The 24,673-nt window shown below is 37.5% G+C and overlaps 1 protein-coding gene and 1 pseudogene across 1 annotated transcript; one reads left to right on the top strand and one right to left on the bottom strand.

Annotated features, from left to right (window-relative positions):
- Window positions 1-1,370: 1,370 nt before the first annotated feature.
- LOC125120879 (olfactory receptor 1J4-like) lies at window positions 1,371-2,335 on the bottom strand (annotated as a pseudogene).
- Window positions 2,336-22,756: 20,421 nt separating this feature from the next.
- On the top strand, window positions 22,757-23,665 carry LOC125120878 (olfactory receptor 1361-like; the record flags this gene model as incomplete). The annotated part of the gene is made up of 1 exon (XM_047769267.1): window positions 22,757-23,665. A coding segment is annotated over one exon (909 nt), but the record flags the coding sequence as incomplete, so codon positions are not given.
- Between the last annotated feature and the right edge of the window lie 1,008 nt (window positions 23,666-24,673).

Raw genomic sequence — 24,673 nt, 5'->3', positions numbered from 1 at the left:
TGTTTCTTCTTGTTCAATGGGAAGATACACATATGTATTATTTTCCCTTCTTTTTCACATAGGAAGTAGCATGCTATAAGTGGTCTTTTACGTATTGCTTTTTTTTCCCATTTAATACTCTATCTTGGAAATCCCTCTATATTGATTTATAGGTATCTTTGCCATTATTTTTTCATAGTTGTGAAGTACTCAATTGCATTGATGTTCCATAGTTCTCTTTCAAAGTGCTAGAATAAAATAGCAGTGATGAATGTACTAAATGCCACCTAATTGTATATCTGAAAGGGTTAAAATGGTAAATTTCATGTTGTTTAGTACATTATACCACAATATTTTTTCTTAGGAAAAAGCAAGTCATAACCTCTACATAAAGCCCAGAAAAGAATAATTAAATTATAATAATGCATAATTAATACATTATCCAAAGGGATATGGAATAACAAAATATATATTTAGTTAATGAAGATAGAGGAGAGAGAATAATTATAAAATCAGATGTTTTATTTGGAAAACATATACACACCTGGAAAACATAAATTCAGATACATTATGATTATATTAGATGTAAATAGGTCAAATTCTCCAGAAACACAATGATGGTCAAATTACATAAAAAGAGAAAACCCAATGTACACTGTTAATGACTAACACTTTACAGCTATAAGAACATTAAAAAGTTGAAAGTGTTAGAAAAGAAATGCTGTGTAAATGCCAACAAAAATACAGCTGGTATATCTGTACTAATATGAGAAGAAATAAATGAGTTGTGAAGGCATGAGCCATTTTTAGGAGAAACCTCTCCTCACTATAAATGCAAAGATGTGCTGTTCAATGAATAATAAATGGTTCTCTATCATAGGAGAGCACTAATTTGTAGCATTCGCTAATCTTCATAGTGGAATTAAGCCCATCATGTCTGATTTAAACCCACCACCTTGGTGTAATTGACTATGGAGCTGCAAAGAGATGTTAACATTCAGCTTGAAGACAGTGCAAGCCAATTTCAGCACATCTTACAGTGAAGAATCAGTCCACAAGAAGAAGAACATGATGCTAAATTGGTATTTTCTCAATAACAATGTATAAGAAATATATAAGCAAAAATAGACATATCTAAAGGAGAAAAGGGAAAAACCACAATCATTATTATGTGACATATTTTGCATAGGATTTTTTAAATATTGTATAAGGGATGATGAAGGAGCAGAAGAAATGATTAAATATCAAGAATGTTTACCAATGCAAGTAACAAACTGGACCCTATTGATATATTAAGACTACATATGACAGCTGAATGCATATTCATTTGAAGTTACAGTTATCCTCTCTAACCATAAGAGAATTTTAGGAGATATATCTCACTGTGCTCTTCACTGCACATTTAGTGATTGCCACTTCAAGAAATTAGCCCTACTGACAAGTATCTCTAAGGCCTGTTTTATATCTCTGTTCCTGAGCTATAGATGAAGGGGTTCAACATGGCAGTAACTATTGTATACACAACAGAAGCTAATATATTTCTGTCACTGGAGTCCCATGATGAAGAGAAAAAGTAAAAACTACCAAGTGTCCCATTGTATAACGACAGCACAAAGAGATGGGAGCCACAGTCAGAACAAGCTTTAATGAGTCTCTTGGTGGAAGAGACCCTCAGAACTGCAGTCCCTATATGAATGGATGAGCCCAAGATACTACTCAAAGGCAAGATGAAAAGCGTTCCTCCCACAGTAAAGATGACCAGTTCATTGAGAGAGGTGTATAAACAGCTCAACTTCAGGAGTGTTGAGGTCACAGGAGAAGTGGGGTATGGTATTTTCAGCACAGAAAGACAGTTGGATTAATAGGAGGGTGTGCAATACAGCATGAATACCACAGAGGAATCAGGACCCAGCTACTAAGGAGACACATAGTTCTTGCCTCATGATAGCGGTGTAATGGAAAGGCTGACAAATGGCCACATATGTTTCATAAGACATCACTGTGAGAAGGAAATTTTAAGACAACAAAAAATTGTGACAAAATACACCTGGGAAATGCACCTAGAAAAAGAGATGGATTGATCCTGAGTCTGCATGATCATCAGCATCTTAGGGACAGTGACAGAGGAAAAGGAGATGTCTGTGGGGGCCAAGTGGCTGAGGAACAAGTATATAGGTGTGTAGAGGTGAGGGTCCAGTCTGATGAGCAAGATGATGAGCAGGTTCCCCAGCACTGTGGTCAGGTATATGCCCAGAAACAGGGCAAAGAACATGCCCTGCTGCTCTGGCAGGATGGGCATCCCCAGGAGGAGGAATTCAGACATGCTACTCCCTCCCTCCTGGTTCTCCCTCCTCATGTTCTTCTTGCCTCAGCTGGGAATTGGGCAAAGTGGGAAATGTCGATGAACATGCAATAATATAATAGTCTTGTCCACTGTACTATGAAACCTCTTAATTTTGTCTACCTTGCCCTTTATTTCTCTTAACTGTTGTTGACCGAATCAGTCTTTCCAATTCTGGCTCCAATAATACATCAAAACTTCACATTGAAAACAGCTTTTTCCAAAGAAACCAAGGGACTTTTTTCTTCATTCAATAGTTATTGAACAACTGCTGTGTCTCATATTGAGCACTTATGAGTCAACAAGGACTGAGAAGTCTCTGTGTTCAAGTTTAAATATTTACCTCAAGTCAAGTACAAACCTTTGTAATTTGTGAAGATGAAAATGGGAAAAGGGCATTGGGTATGAGGTATCAATCATTCTTCTCCTCTTAAAAATTATATGAAACTCCTTACATTTGAAGAGAAAATACTAAAGCTATGTCATGGGCTTTCAGTACAGTTCACTGCATCCTACCTCTTTTGAGTCACTTAAAATCCCATTATCCAAACTGTCCAATCCAGGCTTCCAAGCCAATGTCAATAGTTGCAGGCACTGTTCCAAGTGTTTTACATGCACTTTCAAATTAAATCTTTGCAGGAGCTCTAATAAATATTCTTACACACATTTTAACCGTAGAAAACAAAAGTATACATTATTTAAATGTGCAAAAATATACACAATTAAGTGCAACAGGGAGAATCACAACATAGGTTTGTCTGACCAAGATCTACACTCTTAACCACTCAGCATGGAAATCATACCCTCGGTATTTAAAATATCCAGAGAAGCTATATTATGTCAGCTACCTTTCTCCAAAATGTTCCTAAGTCCCTTTAAGAAAAATTTACAACTTATATTTATGTATTACACAAAGGACTTTCACATGCTTTAACCTATCAAAACAGTAATTAAATTTTAGGACTGCTTGGTAATCAAGGCAAATCTTTTTTTTTTTTTGTCTTTTGTCTTTTTAGGGCCACACCTGCATCATATGGAGTTTTCTCAGTCTAGGGGTCAAATCAGAGCTGTAGCTGCTGGCCTGCACCATAGTCACAGCAATGTGGGATCCAAGTCATGTTTGGACTTACACCACTGGTCATGGCAAGCTGAATCCTTAACTCACTGAGCAAGACCAGGGATCAAACCAGCATCCTCATGGATACTGGTTGGGTTCATTAACCTCTGAGCCTCTACATGAACTCCACAAAATTTAAATCTTAATGTCTTAATTTTGTAAATGTGGAAAGTTAAGCTAAGAGATAAATTACTTAGCTCAGGTGAGTTGGCTTTTTGATGGTGGTTTCCAGGTTAATATTACTTTGGAAGCTAGGTTAGATGTAAGGATTACCAACCACATAGCCTTGAAGAAGGACTACGGATGGACATTCTCACTTATGGGATAGCAAGTCTCCCTCAGAGACTGAAATAGAAGAATAAAGCTGACTCCATATTGGACTCATTTCTTGTACTTTAAACTTTGTATTCTGTTGCTTTTGCTTGTGCTACAAGTGAAGAATGATGTCTCTAGCCTGAAATATACAGAATAACCCATTCAGAAACTTTTAAAAGTGTAACATTTTCTGACTCATATGGAGATAATGAGTTTCAGAACAGAAAATAACATTTGTCTCTTTGGAGGTTTACAGGAACACTGTGACCTGACCTATGTGACAGTACATGAGGAAAAGATTCTAACACCAAGCAGTTTGGACTAACAAACCATATGCTTACCCCCTTTAGTTTAAAAGAAGCCTGAATTCTAACTCAGGGAAGATGGTTCTTTGGGACACCATCCTTTCCATATGACAGCTTTCCAAATAAATTCACTATTCCTTGCCCCAACAAATCATCTCTCAAATTAGTGGCCTGTCGTGAAGTAGAAATCAACAAGAAAAAAAATACAAAACCCACAAACACTTGAAGACTAAACAACATGCTACTAAACAATCCATGTATCACTGAAAAATATCAAAGAGCAAATTAAAAAATACCTAGAAACTAGTGACAACAAAGATACTACACTCCAAAACCTATGGGATGCAGCAAAAGCATTTATAAGAGGGAAGTTTATTGCAATACAAGCCTACCTCAGGAAACAAGAAAAAGCTCAAATAAACAAGTTAACTTGACTTATAAAGCAGCTGGAGAGAGAAGAACAGACAAGACCTGAAGTTAGTAGAAAGAATGAAATCATAAAGATCAGAGCAGAAATAAAAGAAATAGAAATGAATAAAAGCATAGAAATGATCAATGAAACTAAAATCTGGTTCTTTGAAAAGATCAACCCAATTGATGAACCCTTAGACAGATTTATCAAGAAAAAAGAGAGGACTCGAATCAATAAAATTAGAAATGTAAAAGAAGTAACAATGAATATCACAGAAATACAAAGGATCATAAGAAACTACCATATGCAACCATACACCAATAAAATGGAAAACCTAGAAGAAATGGACAAATTCTTAGGAAAGTACAATCTTCCAAGTAGAAATCAGATGAAAAAGAAAACATCAATGGATGAATCAAAAGTGCTGAAATTGAAAGTGTGATTTAAAAACTTCCAACAAACAAAAGTCCAGGACCAGATGGCTTCACAGGCTAATTATATCAAACATTTAGAGAAGAGCTAACACCTATCCTTCTGAAATTATTCCAAAAAAGTGCAGAGGAAGGAAGACTCCCAAACTCATTCTGTGAGGCCCCCATCACCCCAATATAAAAACCAAACAAAGATACCACAATAAAAGAAAATTACAGGCCAATTTCACTGATGAAGATAGATGCAAAAATTCTCAACAAAATACTAGCAAACTGGGAGGCGGAGCAAGATGGCTGAGGAGTAAGAGGTCACGCACACCTTCTCCCACAAACACATCAAAAAAAAACATCTAAATGTAAAATTACTCCCACACAACATCAACTGAATGCTCGAAGAAGAAATTAAAACTCCAAAAAGGGCAAGAAATTCTTGACATAACTGGGTTGAACAAAAGAAAAAAAGAGAGATAAAAGGAATCAGGATGGGACTAGTGTTCCTGAGACAGAGCCATGAAGGAGAAAAGAAACCTGCCTCCTGGGAAGCCATCTAACTGATGAAAGATCAGCTGAGTTGGCTGGACCTCAAAGTTGCCAAGAAAAGCGTAGCAGCTGGACAGCTAAGCAGAGTGGGAGCTGCAGGACCTCAAAGTCACCAAGAAAAATACAGCAGCTGGACTGAGAACAGCAAAGCAGAGGGAGAGATGCACAGACCATCCTAACCACTGGCCCAGACACCACAGCCCGAGATGCTTGGGTAGGGGCTGGGCACTGGAGGTCAGTCCTGGGGAGAGAACTGGGGATGGCATGAGGGGCTAAGGATCAGTGTGCCATGGGCTAAGGAGAGGAATGCTACAGCAGAGGGAACCTAGGAGAAATTCTGGACCTGCAGGAGAGGCAAGGTGCCATTGTTGGGGAGGGGAGAGGAGGAGGGGTGGGCCACCATAGGAAACTCCCTGCACTGGAGTGTGTGCATGCCTGCAGGCTTAGAGGGTAGGACGGCTCTGTGGAGGCTTCTGAGCAAGAAACCTCTGGTTCATTTAAGGGAGACTAGGTGCTTCTTGTGCAGGCTATGCACTTATTGTGTGGGCTAAGGTCATAAGGGGGCTAAGTGCAATGTGGTGCCTCTTGCATAATCCACAGATGGCAGGTACAGACTGCAGTGGTCATCTCAGAGGCCAGAGGGAGGCATGGCTTTCCACAACTGGGGGACAGAAATCAGTTGCTACCAGTGACCCCAGTAACCTCAGGGGTTGCCAAAAAGACAAAAAAAGAGATCATTGCAACCAAGCACTATATGCTGTTGCTCTCACTCCTCTGGGAACACATCCATCCTGCAGCTGCCACTGCCAAATGCTCTGGGTGACCCCCCAGTCACTTGGTCACTGTCCCTTCTCAAGGCCCTCCAACTAGGAGCAACTGGTGCAGCATCTCCTGCATGGGCTAAGTGGGACAAGATACTTCTTGTGTGGTCTGCAGGTGGAAGGGGCAAACCACTGCAGTTATCCCTGATTCCAGAGGTGGGTGTGGCCCCCTTCCATTGGGGATACCTGAAAAAAAATCACTTGCAGCCACATTCACCTGAAGGGCACCACAGAAGAGGGCATTGTGACCAAACACCACCTGTTGGTGTTCTTGCACCCCTGGGAACACTCCAGCCCTGCTGTTGCCACTGCCAAAGATTCCAGGGAGTACCCATACACCTGATCTCTGTCACTTTCCAGGATCTTGCAAATAGGAGCAGCTTGTACAGCACCTCCTATGTGAGGTAAGTGAGACAGGTTACTTCATGCATGGTCTACAGGTGGTGGGGGCAAACCACCACAGTTATCACAGACTCCAGAGATGGTCATGGCTGCTCCCAACAGGGGTACCTGAACAGGCACCACCTGCAGTTCCAATCACCACAGAGAAGGGCATTTCAACCAAATAAAAGCTGCTGTTGCTCTCACTCCCCTGGGAACTCACACACCCTGCTGTTGCTACTGACAGATGCTCTGGTCATCTTGAAGATCTGCCTAGATCTTATTACCACTTCCCAGGGCCCTGCAACTAGGAGTAGCCTGTGCCAACTTCCGGCAGATCCTTGCTGCTATTGAGAGCCCAACAACCAGGCACTGACTGAAGGACCTACCCATTTCCTCCTTCTCCCTGAAAACACACTGAGCATCCTGGGAATAACAGCCTGCTAACACCAAAGTAAGAGACAGCAAATATCCAAACTCCCACACATATCCAAACTCCCACACCAAAAATAAATAGCACCCCCCCCAAAAAAATACAAAGGGGTATTCTTGCATAGAAGAAGCCTTACAAGACTACAGTGTGGCTTCCCTGAACTCATGGAAAAATAAAAACAAAAGCAAGATGAAGAAGAACAGAAATGATTCCCAGGTAAAGGAACAGGAAAATTCACCTAAAGCAGTCAACAACGAAACAGACCTCTGCAGTCTGACAGACATTGAGTTCAAAAGGGAGATAGTGAAAATATTGAAGGAATTAAGAGAGGATAAGAACAGTAATGCAAATTCCTTTAGAAAGGAACTAGAAAATATAAAGAGGAGCCAAGAAATACTGGAAAATTCATTTGCAGAGATACAAACTGAGCTTAAGGCAATAAGAGCAGAATGAACAATGCAGAGGAACGGATTAGTGATGTGGAAGAGAAAATAATGGAAATCACACAATCAGGATAACAGACAGAAAACCAAATGAAAAAACATGAAAGCTATATAAGAGACCTATGGGATAATATAAAACAGGCCAATCTATGCATAATATAAATTCCAGAAGGAATAGAAGAATAAAAGGGGATTGAAAATATATTTGAAGAAATTCTCACAGGAAACTTTCTAAATCTAAAGCATACTGATAGCAAGATACAGGAAGCACAGTGAGCTACAAACAAGTTGAACCCAAAGAGGCCCATACCAAGACATATTATAATAAAAAACTGCAAAATTTAAAGATAAAGAGAGGATTCTAAAGGCAGCAAGAGAAAAGCAAAGCACTAATTATAATGGAACCCCCATAAGGCTATCAGCTTATTTCTCTACAGAAACTCTACAGGCCAGAAGAGAGTGACAAGATATATTTAAAATGCTGAATTGAAAAAAAAATGTGCAAAGTAGAATACTCTATCCAGAAAGAATATTATTTAAATTAGAAGGGGAAATAAAGAATTTCTCCAACAAACAAAAGCTAAAAGAATGCAGCAATACTGAACCCATTTTGAAGAAATACTGAAAGTGCTTCTTTAAATTAAAAAAGAGAAAAAAAAAGAATTAGGATGGAGGAAAACACAATTGGAAAGCAATCACATGAATAAGCCAGCATACAGACCTAAATATGAAGATGTTAAAAAAGTCATCAAAATCATACAATGTGGGGAAGGAAAGTAAGAAAATATATATTTTATATATATTCTTTTTTGATTTTAATGAGGTGTCTGAGCATATATGACTATCAGGCATAAGCAAGCAGTTATAGGTAGGGCTTAACATGCTTAAAAAACAGGGCAACCACAATGAAACCCAAATATTACATTCACAATAACTAAACAGAAGAGTACTCAAACATAAAATAAATGGAAACCAGCTAACCCAAAAAAGAAAAGAAGATAAGAGAAACATAGAAGCAACTGGAAAACAAGATTCAAAATGGCAATAAATACATATCTATCAATAATCACCTTAAATGTCAATGGACTAAATGTTCAAAACAAAAGACACAGAGTGGCAGATTGGATAAAAAAGCAAAAACCTTCAATCTGCTGCCTACAAGAAACTCACATTAGGACAAAGGACACATATAGATTGAAAGTGAGAGGGTGGGAAAAGATATTTCATGCCAATGGACAAGATAGGAAAGCAGGAGTTGCAATACTCATATCAGACAAAATAGACTTTAAAACTAAGACCATTAAGAAACACAAACAAGGACACTATTTACTTCTAAGGATCCATTCAAGAGGAGAATATTAAAATCATCAATGTATATGCCCCTAATATAGGAACACCCAGATACTTACAACAAATACAAACAGACATAAAAGGAGAAATTGATGGGAATACAATCATATTAGGAGACTTTAATACCCCACTTACAAAAATGGACAGATCCTCCACACAGAAAAACAATAAGGCAAGAGAGATCCTAAAGGAAACAATAGAAAAGTTAGACTTTATTGTGATTTTCAGGACATTACATCCAAAAAAATCAGAATATGCATTCTTCACAAGTGCACATGGAACATTCTCAAGAATTGATCACATACTGGGGCACAAAGCTAATTTCAACAAATTTAAGAATAAAGAAATTATTTCAAGTATCTTCTCTGACCACAATGGCATGAAAATAGAAATCAACCACAGGAAAAAAAGGAGAAAAAACTTACTACAGGGAGACTAAACAACATGCTACTAAAAAAAAATAATGGGTCAATGAGGAAATCAAGAAGGTAGTTAAAAAACTACCACAAGACAAATGATAATAAAGACACCACGTCACAAAATCTATGGGACACAACAAAAGCAGTGCTCAGAGGGAAATTCACAGCAATACAGACATTCCTAAAAAAGAAGAAAAATCTCAAATTGACAATTTAACTCATCACCTAAATGAATTATAAAAAGAAGAACAAGGAAAGCTAAAGTCAGCAGAATGAAGGACATCATAAAGATCAAAGAGGAAATCAATAAAATAAAGATTAAAAAACAAGAGACAAAATCAATAAAACCAAGAGCTGGATCTTTGTAAAAGTAAACAAAATTGACAAACCTCTAGATAGACTCACCAAGAAGAGGAGAGGAAAAATCCAAACAAACAAAATTAGAAATTAAAAAGGAAAAATCACAATGGATACTACAGAAATATAAAAAATCCTGAGAGTATACTATGAACAATTGTATGCAAACAAATTTGACAACCTGGAAGAAATGGACAACTCTCTAGAAACTTACCACCTGCCAAAACTGAATCAAGAGGAAATAGACCAACTGAACAGACTGATCACTAGAAATGAAATTGAAAATGTCATAAAAACACTCCCTACAAATAAAAGCCCAGGACCCTATGACTTCACAGGTGAATTCTACCAAACATACAAAGAGGAATTTACACTGATACTCCTTAAACTCTTTCAAAATGTTGAAGAAGGAAAACTCCCAAAGACATTCTATGATGCCAACATCACCTTAATTCCAAAATCAGCCAAAGATACCACCAAAAAAGAAAACTATAGGCCAATATCTTGGATGAATACAGACGCAAAATTCTCAACAAAATTTTAAACATCCTAATCCAACAACATATAAAAAAGATCATACACAACAATTAGGTTGGATTTATCCAGGTGGACCACGATCCTTCAACATATGCAAATAAATCAACATAATAAACCACATTAACAAAAGAAAAGTCAAAAACCACATGATCATCTCAATAGATGCAGAAAAAGCATTTGACAAAGTCCAACATCCATTCATTAACAAAACACTTAGCAAAGTGGGTATAGAAGGAACATAATTTAACATAATCAAAGCTGTTTATGACAAAGCCATAGCAAACATAATACTTAATGGAGAAAACCTGAAAGCCTTCCCACCAAAATCTGGAACAAGACAAGGATGTCCATTCTAACCACTGTTATTTGATATACTACTGGAAGTCCTAGCCACAGCAATCAGACAAACAAAAGAAATAAAGCCTTTCAAATAGGAAGAGAAGAGGTAAAACTGTCACTGTATGCAGATGACATGATACTATATATAGAAAACCATAAGGGCTCAGCCCAAAAAAACTTGACCTGATCAACAAATACAGCAAAGTAACAGGATATAAGATTCACATTCAGAAATCAGTTGCATTTCTGTATATTAAAAATGAAATACTAGAAAACGAATACAAAAATAATATACCTTTTAAAATTGCACCCTAAAAAATCAAATACCTGGGAATACACCTGACCAAGCAGGTAAAGGACTTATATGCCAATAATGATAAAATATTAATCAAGTAAATTAAAGAAGATGTGAAGAAATGGAAAGCTATTCCATGCTCCTGGGTTGGAAAAATTAATATTGTAAAAATGGCCATACTAAACAAAGCAATCTACAGATTCCATGCAATCCCTATCATATTTACCATGACATTTTTCACAGAACTAGATCCAAGAACCCAAAAATTTATATGGAACCACAAAAGACCCAAACTGCAAAAGCAATTCTGAAGAACAAATAAACAAAGCAGGAGGCATAACTCTCCAATGCTTATTAAAAAACAATATTACAAAGGCAATATTACAAAGCCAGAGTCATCAAGACATTGTGGTAATGGTACAAAAACAGACAGAGAGACAAATGGAACAGAATAGATAACCCAGAAATAAACCCAGACACCTATGGTCAATTAATCTTTGACAAAGGAGGCAAGAATATAAAATGGGAAAAATACAGTCTTTTCAGCAAGTATTGCTGGGAAACATGGACAGCTGCATGCAAATCCATGGAACTAGAACACACCCACACAACATGCATGAAAATAAACTCAAAATGTCTGAAAGACTTAAATATAAGGCAAGACACCATCAAATTCCTGGAAGAGAACATAGGCAAAACACTCTCTGACATCAACCTTATAAATATTTTCTCAGGTCAGTCTCCCAAAGCAACAGAAGTAAAAGGAAAATGAAACAAATGGGACCACATCAAACTGACAATCTTTTGCAAAGCAAAGGAAACCAAAAAGAAAACAGAAAGACAACTTACAGAATGGGAGAAAATAGTTTTGAAGGATGCAACTGATGAGGGCTTAATCTCTAGGATGTACAAGGAATCTATACAACCCTAAAGTAACAAAGCCAAAAACCGAATGGAAAAATGGGCAAAAGGCCTGAATAGAGTGTTCTCCAATGAAGATATACAGATGGCCAACAAGCACATGTAAAAATGCTCAGCATCCCTGATTATTAGAGAACTGAAAATCAAAACAACCATGAGATACCACCTCGCTCCAGGCAGAATGGCCATCATTAACAAGTCCACAAAGAATAAATGCTGGAGCTGGTGTGGAGAGAAGGGAACCTCCTGCCCTGTTGGTGGGAATGGAAGCTGGTACAACCACTAGGGAGATCAGTATGGAGATACCTTAGAAATTTATATGTAGAATTAAATATGACCCAGAAATACCACTCTTGGGCATATATCCAGACAAAACTTTCCTTAAAAAAGACGCATGTGCTCATATGTTCTTTGCAGCTCTATTCACAATAGCCAAGACATGGGAACAACCCAAATGTCCATTGACACATGATTGGATTAGGAAGAAGTGGTATATATACACAAGGTAATACTACTCAGTCATAAAGAAGAACAACATAATGCCATTTGCAGCAACAAGAATGGAACTTGAGACTCTAATACTTAGTGAAGTGAGTCAGAAAGAGAAAGACAAATACCGTATGATATCACTTTTATCTGGAATCTAACATAAGGCACGAATGAACATTTGCATAGAAAAGAAAATCAAGGACTTGGAGAATAGACTTGTGGTTGTCAAGGGGGAGGGAGTGGGAGTGGGGTGGTTGGGGAACTTGGGGTTAAGAGAAACAAATCATTGCCTTTGGAATGGATATGCAATGAGATCCTGCTGTGTAGCACTGGGAACTATGTTGGTCACTTATGAGGGAGCATGATAAAGTGAGAAAAAAAGAATGTATACATGAATGTGTAACTGGCTTACCATTCTGTACAGTAGAAAAAAATTCTACTGGGGAAATAATAATTACTAAAAAATAACAATAATAAAATACTAGCAAACTATATTTGCTAGTATTTTAATATCCAACAATATATTAAAAGGATTGCTTGTCCTAATCAAGTGGGATTTAACCCAGGGATGCAAGGATTCTTCAATATCCACAAATCAATCAGCGTGATATACCACATTAACAAACTGAAGAATAAAAACCATATGATCCTTTCAACAGATGCAGAAAATGCCTTTGACAAAATCCAACACTAATTTTTGATAAAAAAAAAAACTTTCATAAAGTGGGCACAGAGGGATCCCACCTCACATAATAAAGGCCATATTTGACAAACCCAGAGCTAAAATTATTCTCAAAGTTGAAAAGCTGAAAAAATTCCTGCTGAGCTCAGGAAAAAGACAAGGATATCCACTCTCGCCATCTACTATTGAACATAATTTTGGAAGTCCTAGCCACAACAATCAGAGGAGGAAAATAAATACCAGGAATCCAAATTGGAAAGGAAAAAGTAAAATTATCACTACGAGCAGATGTCATGATACTATACCTAGTGAATCCTGAAGACTCTACCGGAAACCGTTAGAGCTCATCAATGAATGTGGCAAAGTTGCAGGATACAAAATTAATACACAGAAGGTAACTGCATTTCTATATACTAACAATGAAAAATCAGAAAGAGAAATTAGGGAAACCAACCCATTTACCATTTCATAAAAAGAATAAAATACTTAGGAATAATCCTATCTAAAGAGACAAAACCCTGTACTCTCAAAACTGTAAGATCCTGAAGAAAGAAATCAATGTTGACATAAACAGATGGAGAGACATACAATGCTCCTGGATTGGAAGAGTCAATATTATCAAAATGACTATACTACCCAAGGCAGTCTACAGATTCAATTCAATCTCTATCAAATTACTAAGGACACTATTAGAGAACTCAATCAAAATATTTTAAAATTTCATTGGAAGCACAAAAGACCCAGAAGAGTCAAAGACATTCTGGAAAAGAAAAATGAAGCTGGAGGAATCAGGCTCCCGGACTTCAGACAATATTACAAAGCTGCAATATTACATATGGTACTGGCACAGAATAGAAAACACAGAATTAAACCCACGCACCTACAGTCAACTAATCTTTGACAAAGGAGGCAAGAACATACAATGGAGAAAAGACACCCTGTTCAATAAGAGGTGCTGGGAAAATTCGATGGCCACATGTATAAGAATGAAATTAGAATACTTCCTAACACCAGACACAAAAATAAACTCATAATGGATTAAAGACCTAGATATAAGACCAGATACTATAATACACTTAGAGGAAAACATAGGCCAAACACTCTCTGACATAAACAACAGAAAAATCTTCTCAGATCCACATATTAGAGTAACGACAGTAAAAACAAAAATATAGAAATGGGACTTAATTATACTTAAAAGTTTCTGTACAGCAAAGGAAACCCTAAACAAAACAAAAAGAAAACCCACAGAAACGGATAAAATATTTGCAAATGAATCAACTGACAAGGGATTAATCTCCAAAATAAACACCTCCTACAGCTCAATACCAAAAGAAAAAAAAAAAACCCCATCAAAAAAAAGGACAGATGATCTAGAGACAATTCTCCAAAGAAGACAAACAGATGGCCAAAAAGACATGAAAAGACGTGCAACCTCACTCATTATTAGAGAAATTCAAATTAAAACCACTGTGAGGTACCCCATTACACCACCCTGAATGGCCATCATTAAAAAGTCTACAAACAATAAGTGTTGGAGAGGGTGTGGAGAATAAGGAACTCTATTACACTGTTGGTGGGATTGTAGGTGCAACCACTGTGGAAAACAGTATGGCAATTCCTCAGAAAACTTAACATCGAATTACCAATGGATCCAGAAATCGCACTCCTGGGCGTCTATCCAGAGAAGACCATGACTCAAAAAGATATATACACTGCAATGTTCATTGCAGCACTATATACACTAGCCAAGACATGGAAACAACCTAAATGTCCATCAACAGAGGAGTGGATAAAGAACATGTGGTACATACACACAATGGAATGTTAGCCATTAAAAGGAAAGAAATAATGGCATTTGTAGCAACATGGATAAACTTAGAAATTACCATACTAAGTGAAGTCAGTCAGTCAAATATCAAATTCTATCAACTTACATGTGGAATCTAAAAAAAGGACACAATGAATTTCTTTGCAGAACAGATACTGATTCATAGACTTTGAAAAACTTATGGTTTCCAAATTAGACTGGTTGGGGGTTGGGAGATGCACTGAGTGTTTGGAATGAAAATGCTGTAAAATTTGGTTGTGATGATTGTTGTGCACCTATAAATGTAATAAATTCATTAAGCAATAAAAAATTTAAAAAATGAAAATAAAAGTAAATTACATCATATCTGTGGGAAAAAAATCCACCAATTGCAGAATTCATACAAATAATCCACTTTGCAATTACCATACTTAAAATTTATTATAATTACTTAATTTACTCATTGTTATTGAAATTATTTAATTTTCTTATTTTAATATAATCACATTAATTTAGAATGAAGTCATATAAATTTTGCTCTCTCTAACACAGAATGGCATTACATCTGATATTAAAATAAAGAGGATATTATGAATAATGTCATATGAATAAATTTTAAATTTAGACCAAATAAGACAAATTTCTAAAAAATATATAACCTATCAAAAAATTTAGTAATGGAGTTCCCATCAGGTTAGGGTTCCCTAACCCTAACCCTAACCCTAATCCTAACCCTAACCCTGCAGTGGTTAATGAATCTGACTAGGAACCATGACATTGTGGGTTCGATCCTTGGCCTTACTCAGTGGGTTAAGGATCTGGCATTGCTGCGAGCTGTGGTGTAGTTTGCAGCTGCGGCTTGGATCCTGCGTTGCTGTGGCTCTGGCATAGGCCCGTAGCTACAGCTCCAAATAGACCCCTAGCCTGGGAACTCCATATGACATGGTAGCAGCCCTAGAAAAGGCAAAAAGACAAAAAAAATTAGTAAGATATTAGACCTATAAGTATTGAAGAAATTGGATCAGTAGCCAAAAACCTATCCTCAAATAAAATGGTAGGCCTAGATGGCTGCAACAGTGAATTTAGTTTTATAAACAGTCAAGAAAGAAATAATTTCTAGCCTGAAAATCTCTTTAAGGAAATAGAAATTAAAGAACTTGCCAATCCCCATTTAGAGATGAGCACATAGTTGATAACTAAAGTCACAAGAACACTGCAAAAGAGTACAGGAACAGGCTGATCTTATTCATGAACTAAATGTACTCATTTAAAATAAAATATCAGTAAGACAATTAAAAACAATTCAGAAGAAAATATGATGTTATCTCTACTAAGTTGAGTTTTCCCAGGATTGCAAAGTTGATTTCACATTCAAAAATCAATCGCAGTAAGTCACTACAATGATAAAACAAATAACAAAAATTATATGATGCAAGAATAACATCTCAACAGATGCAAGAAAAAAAACACTTGATATAATTCAACATATGCTCATCTAAAAAGTCTGTTAGTAAGTGAACATAGAAGAAAATTTACATCATCTGAAAAAAGGAGTTCTTTTTTCAAACATACAGCATAGATAATATGTATGATTATGTATTTAATTCCTTCCCATTCCCTGAGGATCAAGATAAAACAACAGCTCTTAACACAACTATCTCACATTGTACTTGAGGTCACAGTAGGATAAGAAAAATAGATAAAAGAAATAAATTCTCTAAGAAAAGAAGCAAAACTGCATTTTATTCACAGTCAGTTTCATATTATTGCAACTAGAAGAAGTATATACGTGAACCATTCAAACTATTGTGTCTTGATGCAAACAAAAATGTGTTTTTTTGGTTTTGTTTTTGTTTTTGTTTTTTAAAGGCATCCCCAACATCACTTCAATTGACAAAAGTCAATTCCAGGTACACAAAAGAACTAATTTTATAAAGCAAAATTATGAGGTTTGTAGAATAAAATACTGAAAAATACCTTCCTTAACTCAGGAAAAATTGGACTTCTTTTTTTTTTTATTTTGTCTTTTTAGGACCATACCCACAACATATGGAAGTTTCAGGCTAGGGGTCAAATTGGAGCTACAGCTGCCGGCCTACACCACAGTTACTGCAATGTGGGATCCAAGCCATGTCTGAGACCTACACCAGAGTGCAAGGCAACACTGGATTCTTAACCCACTGAGGAAAGCCAGGAATAGAAGCCCGATCCTCATGGACACTCTCAGATTTATTTCTGCTGCAACACAGTGGAAACTCCAGAAAAATAAAAATTAGACAAGCAGTTTCAAAATTAGGAAATAAAAATGCTAATAAGTATTTAAAAGGTACTCAATCTCATGATTAATCAGTGAAATACAAAATCAAACAACTAGGAGATGCTCCCCCCCAGCATACACACGCCAAATGACTACAATGAAAAAGGCTGCCACCACCAAGTGTGGTCAGAACGAGCTACAACCACACCCTCACATATTGATAGTGGAAGTGCAACTTGTTACAATATCTTTGGAAGTCAATTTCACAGTGTGGACTAAAATTGAAGATGGGGACCTACTAAAAACAAGAAATTCCACTCCTAAATATGGAGGAAAGTGAAGGAAATTTCTGTGTACACCAAGAAACATACATAGGAATGATAATGTCAGCATTATTCCCAATATCCTCAAAATAATTATTCTATCAAGAATAGGTTGCATGAGTAATGAGGGACACCATCCTACATTGGGGCAACACTCAGCAATAGGAATGAACAAATCACCATTCCATACAGCTATCTAGATGACCTTGCAAAAGTAAGACTGAACAAAATATCTAGAAAAGGAATACATAAGGTCTAAGGGCAATAAAATAACCTTCCAAAACAGGCCAAAACTAAATTACCATACTTGTAAGACAGTAAGGACTATTTTACTTTGAGGTGAAGGGAAGAGGAATGACTAACAGAATACGCAAAAGGAGATTCAGCCCTGCTGGTAATAATGTTCTCCTTCTAAATCTGACACACAGGTGATTGGTTTCTAATAATTTGGGGGGCATTATGCTAAGACAGATATGTCAGTTAGAGGAAGACAAACACTACATGATATCACTTATATGTGTAATCTAAAAAATACAATAAACAACTGAATAAAACAAAAAAGATTCAGACTCACAGACACAGAGAACAAACTAGTGGTTACTGATAAGGAGGGGGTGAAGGTGGAAGGTGGGGGGATGATAGATACAAATTTTGGGGTATAAGGCTAAAGGATGTATTGTACAGCACAAGAAATATAGCCAATATTTTGCAATAACTGTAAATGGAAAGGAACTTTAAATATTGCATGAAAATTGGTTAATTAAAAAAATTCACATGTAACCATAAAAGACCCAGAATGGCCAAAGAAATCCTGAGAAACAAAGCTACAGGAATCAAGACAGAATGGTACTCACACCAAAACAGATATACATACCAGTGGAACAGAATAGAGAACCCAGGTATAAACCTAGACACCTATGGTCAATTAATCTTTGACAAAGGAGGCAATAATATAAAATGGGTAAAAGACAGTTTCTCTGGACAGCCACATGTAAATCAATGAAACTGGAACACACCCACACATCATGCACAAAAATAAATTATAAATGGCTTAAAGACTTAAATATAAGACAAGACCCCAGAAAAATCCTAGAAGAGAATATAGGCAAAACATTATCTGACATCAACTGTGAAAATGTTTTCTAGGTCAGTCTCCCAAAGCAATAGAAATAAAAAAATAAGTAAACCAGTGGGACCTACTCAAACTTACAAGCATTTGCACAGAAAAGGAAACCATTAAAAACACCAAAATACCTATGGAATGGGAGAAAATAGTTTCAAATGATGCACCCAACAAGGGTTTAATCTCCAAAGTATATAAATAATCCATACCACTCAACAGCAAAAAAAAAAAAAAATTGAAAAATAGGCAGAAGCTCTGAATAGACATTTCTCCTAGGAAGACATTCCTATGGCTAACAGCACAGGAAAAAATGTTCAACATCACTAACTATTAGAGAAAGCCAAATAAAATCTACAATGAGCTACTGCCTCACAATGGTCAAAATGGCTATCATTAATAAATCTACAAAAAAACAAAAGCTGGAGAGGGTGTAGAGAAAAAGGAACCCTCCTACACTGTTGGTGGGAATGTAAATTGGTACAACCATTATGGAAAACAGTATGGAGGTACCTCAGAAAACTAAATATAGAACTACAATTTGATCCATAAATCCCACTCCTGGGCATATAACCAATAAAACTTTCATTCAAAGATATATACACACTCCGATGTTCACTGAAGCAATATTCACAAAAGCCAAGTCATGAAAAAAACCTAAATGTCCATGAACAGATGAATGGATTAAGAAGATGTGTTACATATTCACAATGGAATACTATTCATCCATAAAAAACAAAATATTGTCATTTGTAGCAACATGGATAGAGCTAGACCATTCTAAGTGAAATCAGTCAAAAAAGCAAAAGACAGATACCATATGATACCACTTTTATGTGGAATCTAATATATGGCACAAATGAACTTATCTACAGAAACGAAACAAAGTCACGGACATAGAGAACAGACTTGTAGTTGCCAAGGGGGAGGGGGAGAGAGGAAGATTGGGAGTTTAGGGTTAGCAGATGTAAACTATTGCATTTGAAAGGAATGAGCAATGAAGTTCTGCTGTATAGAACAGGAATCTATATCCAATCACTTGTGATGAAACATAACAGAAGATTCCATGAGAAAAATAATGTATATATACATATAACTGGATCATATGGCTGTACAGCAGAAGTTGACAGAACACTGTAAATCAACCATAACAATAAATTTTAATATCAAAAAGAAAATTAAAAATTAAAAAATTAAAAACATATCAGTTAAATTAATAATTAATGAAAAATTGGCCCATGCTTTATTTAACCTGAATGATAGGAGAATAGTCATTAATTTTATTAACATTCATGAGAGAACATACATGTTTCATATACTCTTTCATATGTAGCATACATTTAAACAAAAATAAATGAACTTATCCAGAAATTAATTTATTTTTATAAATAAATGGTTAGCCCCCCAGTCCCAAAGAAGAATCTAAATATTACTCCTGTCTCAGTTCTCTGAGACCATTAAATAAGAATGTTTCCTCTTCTACATGACACTTAAAACAATGATTGTGACCTCTGATCTAGTCTCTCTTTATTTTTTACTTATTTCCTGGGACCTAATGTATTCACCCATGGGGATGGGACTAATTAGGAAGCATGGATGCCATGAAGAGATTGTGGACCTGTTCAGGGTTAAGGCTGGGAGGAAGGATCATGGCTACTCCTCACCTAGGAGAGAAACCAGGGTGCAGCCATGGAGACCAGCCTGATCTGTCTGAATGGGATTATCATGGATTTTGCTGGCACACCAGGGGACAATGTCCAGAGCAGACAGCTGACATGTTGAAAAATTGTCCCTTATGGCCTCTATCCGGTCTGGGAATGGGCGTCAGGAGACAATGCCTGTGAAAAGACAGCAGCTTCTCCTGGCCCCTGAGCCTGGGGCATGGATGACCAGTGACCTGAGTCTTCAGTTCTGTGGTTTCAACACATAAGAAAGGGCTCTGTGACTCCAGCCATGTCTTCCCGGGAAGACAATCAGACACCAAACACAAACTCCTTCATGCAAGTGTCACAGACTGATGCTGGGCAGCACTTCCCAGTGAGGATAGAGGGACAGGGAAGAGGACAGGGAGCAGAGTCTCCCTAAGGCCATTTGTGTGCAGACAACAGGCACACCAGCACACACACACACACACACACACACACACACACACACATCTCACACACATCTCACACAGCCTATAGAGCCTCTTGCTCTTCATTTTTTCTTTCTTTTCTACATCCCTCTTTGCCATATGTTTTCTGTATCTTCTGATCACCATGCAGGGCAGCTAGTCTGGGATTCGTTCCATTTCTGAGGGTGCAGACCAAAGGCTTTGTGAAGAATAGGTCTGAGACCACCCTTCCACGAGCCCCATCAGTGACCAGGACATAGCACCCGTGCAATCACAGAACATAATTCACTCTCAGTCCACTTGAAAAAGCATGCCTCCCCAAATCACTCTCAGCCACCACACCATGTCAACACCACTAATTTTCTCCTCTACTTCCACTTAAAATTTCCTCAAACTCGTTCAAATCCTTTCTTTTTCTTAAAATTTGATCCAGCAAATAATTCTCTAAGATACAGTTATTTATTCCTATGATATACTTAATAAGTTGGAGGCTCTTATGATTAAGTTATTTAACCCAGTAAATTTAACTTGGTTTCCAGATGCCAAAATAAATCCTTTGTTATGGATCATTCTGATTATTGCCTAAACCTTTCCAGTGTGGTGCTGCTGGGCTGATGATACTGGTGATGATGATGCTGATGCTGATGCCTTAATAAGGGCTATGAAAATGACACAACAGCTTTATTTTTAAAATATGTTTAATAGTAATTATTAAATATTTTAATTATTCACTATTTTAATATTAAAATAACATTTTTCAATAATAAATAATAATGACAGAACATAATGAGCATTTAGTATTTGTCAGTCTTGATCTAAATATTATGTCATCATTATCAATTTTACTCTTCATAACCACTCTATACAGTGAATAACAGCATTATTCTATTGAGCCAATGAAGAAACTAAACCTGAAAATGTTTGTGACTTGCTCAAGATCTCATCAAGTGGAAAGAGGGGGGAAACCTCAAGACTCCAGAGGGATCTTATATTTTTACTCATGACCCTAAACAAACACGGCTACCACTGATTGATCACATTATCCCCCTACACCATCACACAGGTCATTTGAATTCCATATCTTAACTGCACATCATGATTCGTGAACAAACTTACACGGGTTCCAGCCTTTGGTCTCTTCAGCAATCCTATCAAGTAGGGGTATTATCTACATCTTTCAGAGGAGAAAAGCAGTGCTCAAAAGGGACTAAAAATCCCCCCAATTGAAAAGGCACATGAAGAACAGAGCAGTAAAGCATGTCACCCAGAGCTTTGTCACCACATCCTGTGTCCCACGTTCACATTTCATCACCTGTGACTAACAATGACAGTAACATCACTGCCCTTGCTAGAAGCCTGCCCTCCACATATGTTACCTCAGGAATGACAGCAGTGAGTTTATGAGGTAGAAACACATGGTATGAAACCAGAATCAGAGATTCAGTAGGAAGTAATTAACCAAAGACAGACTGAGCATAAGGAACACAACTGATTCCCACCCCATCTCCAGAGGCCAAAGCCAGGTATTCAAACAGAAAATTAGGAGGACGCAGTTGATGATTAAAATGAAAATGTCATCCCCTTCTTAATAAAGTTTATTTTCAGTTGGCAGTGTTCTCCTGGCCACACTAATTCATGGGAAGGGTCTTCAAAGCAACGGGGATAAGAGCATTCCCAGCAGAGCTAGCGACCCCTAACTCCCAGCTGGCTCCTCTCTGAAGAAACTATTCTTTCCTCCACATCCATTTATATGTGTGCTTGCAACACACACTCATGTACACTCACATATAGATACACATATCTTGATTTTTCCCAATAAACCCTAGTATATACATAAACCTCAAGTGAGCACAGCAATAAGACAAGAAATTGAAATGAGTGTTCTATAGGTTTTTTTAAGGGAACTGAAATTTGAAGGGTTTTTCTAGAAGGATCCCAGACCAGTCTCATTCAGAACATCCATGGGGAAAACTTGCCACATTACAGGAATCCAGACTTCAAACCACACTCTAGCCTGATGCCTCCTTATCAAAGGCCACTGTCTCCTATTTGCACATTTTGCAAATCAGCAGTTACATGTACTAGTGAATCTGAGTCACCTTTTCAAGGGATAGAGGAAAAAAATTTAAAGTCCTTGGACTCTGTAATATTGACAGCCTAACTTTATTGAAGTAAGATTCTTCCCTAATTTCTCTAGTTTAGAATGAAATTAGAAACTGAACTAATTTATCTGACTTCCTGCCCCTGTGCTTCACTCCACAGCAAGACCAGCAGCCTCTCCTGTTTGGGCTCTTCCTGGCCATGTACCTGGTCACTGTGCTGGAGAACCTGCTCATCATCCTGGCCATTGGCTCTGACACTCACCTCCACACTCCCATGTACTTCTTCCTGGACAACCTGTCCTTCATAGACACCTGCTTTTCATGCACCATTGTCCCCAAGGTGCTGGTCAACATCCAGACACAGCACACCATCTCCTACACTGGGTTCCTGTTGCATATGTACTTCTTCATGGCATTGGCCCTGCTTCATGACCTCCTGCTGGCTTTGATGGCATGTGACCACTACATAGCCATCTGCCTCCCTCTTCACTACACTGTGATCATGTGTCCCCAGTGGTGCCTACTGATGGTCACCACATCCTGGCTCTGTGCCCACCCCCTGGCCTTATCGCCTAATCTCCTCATGTCTCATTTCTCCTTCTGTGCATTCCACTCCATCCCACACTTCTGTGACCTCCCACTCCTCAAACATGCCTACTCAGACATGTACATCTTTCAAGTCATGTTGTTTGCAGAGGAAGCACTCTCAGGTATGGTCCCTCTCACCTGTGTCCTGGTCTCTTTTGCTCACATAACCCACACCATCCTCAGGGTCTCCTTTCCTGGGGTAAAGTGCAAAGTCTTCTCTACCTGTGGTGCACACCTGACAGTCGTCACTCTCTTCTATGGGACTCTCTTTCTGGTGTATTTCCATCCCTCCTCCTCCTACTCTGCAAACACTGGAATGGTGGCCTCTGTGGTATATACAGTGGTCACCCCCATGCTGAATCCCTTTATCTACAGTCTCAGGAACAGGGACATGGATGAGGACTTGTGGAGACTTGTTTCATGTGGAAGATGTTCCACCCCATAAAATGTCCTTCCCTAATGTAGAGGCCCAGCTTTCAATGTGCCTTATTCCCTCCAGGTGTCCACTATAAATGTGAAAACCTCATTCAGGACAGGATGCTTTGCCTTCCAAGCAAGTACCAGCAAATTATGACCTAGACTTTTGCAGGACTGAAATAGGGCCAACTGCCCAACATCAGAAATGCAGTCTGGAGAGAGGGAGTAACAAGCAGTCCCTAAAGGGTGACTTTATGTGTGGGTATATCAATTCAGGCAGATTCAACCCAGAGTTGGGAACATCACAAATGCCAGCAAACAGTTGGCTTCTAGAAGGAATCCCAATATAGGCACAGTGTAGGACTATAAATTTGTCCCCAGGAGCCACAAATTCTGGCAAGATTTGTGCATGTCAAGACCTTAGCCAACTCAATGGGATTTGGAAACAATTCTGACACTGACTAAGAAGAAACTCACTCATGGGGACTGGCATTAACATGGAGAATATCACACCAAGTAGCCAGAATCTGTGTGTGGGCTGGGAGAGTCAGAATAGTCTAGAAAAGGAAATGAGGATGAAGAGATGTGTCCAAGATCATATATCTGGGCTTAGACCTTTGTCTCTGGTAATCAATTTTGTTTTTTTGTTAGCTGTGATCAGTCTTTATTCTTCATTTTTTAAAACTCTGGCTCAATTTTTTTTCTCCAACTGAAAAAATCATTCATGTCATTATCTCAAATGGTTAAAATATAAATATTTTTTTCAAACCCTTTCTTGAAAGAAACCACTGTGACTACATAACTTCTCATGGTCCTTTTCTCTGTGCATTTATTTTATATTGTTAAGATGATAATTTTTCACATAATCTTAAAGCATGAATGTTTTCCACCATATTGTTATCCACACTGTTATATGCTTTTATAAACAGTCTCATAATTAATATTACACCAGAAGCAGCTGACATTTTTAATATAATATTTTTCCATTTGGGGGTAATTAGATCTTTCTAACTATCCATAATATTATAAGTAATAA

This window comes from Phacochoerus africanus, chromosome 2, assembly GCF_016906955.1.
Source record: "Phacochoerus africanus isolate WHEZ1 chromosome 2, ROS_Pafr_v1, whole genome shotgun sequence".
NCBI lineage: Eukaryota > Metazoa > Chordata > Mammalia > Artiodactyla > Suidae > Phacochoerus > Phacochoerus africanus.
Note: the sequence above shows the minus strand (reverse complement) of the source record. Positions and strands in the feature narration are given on the sequence as shown.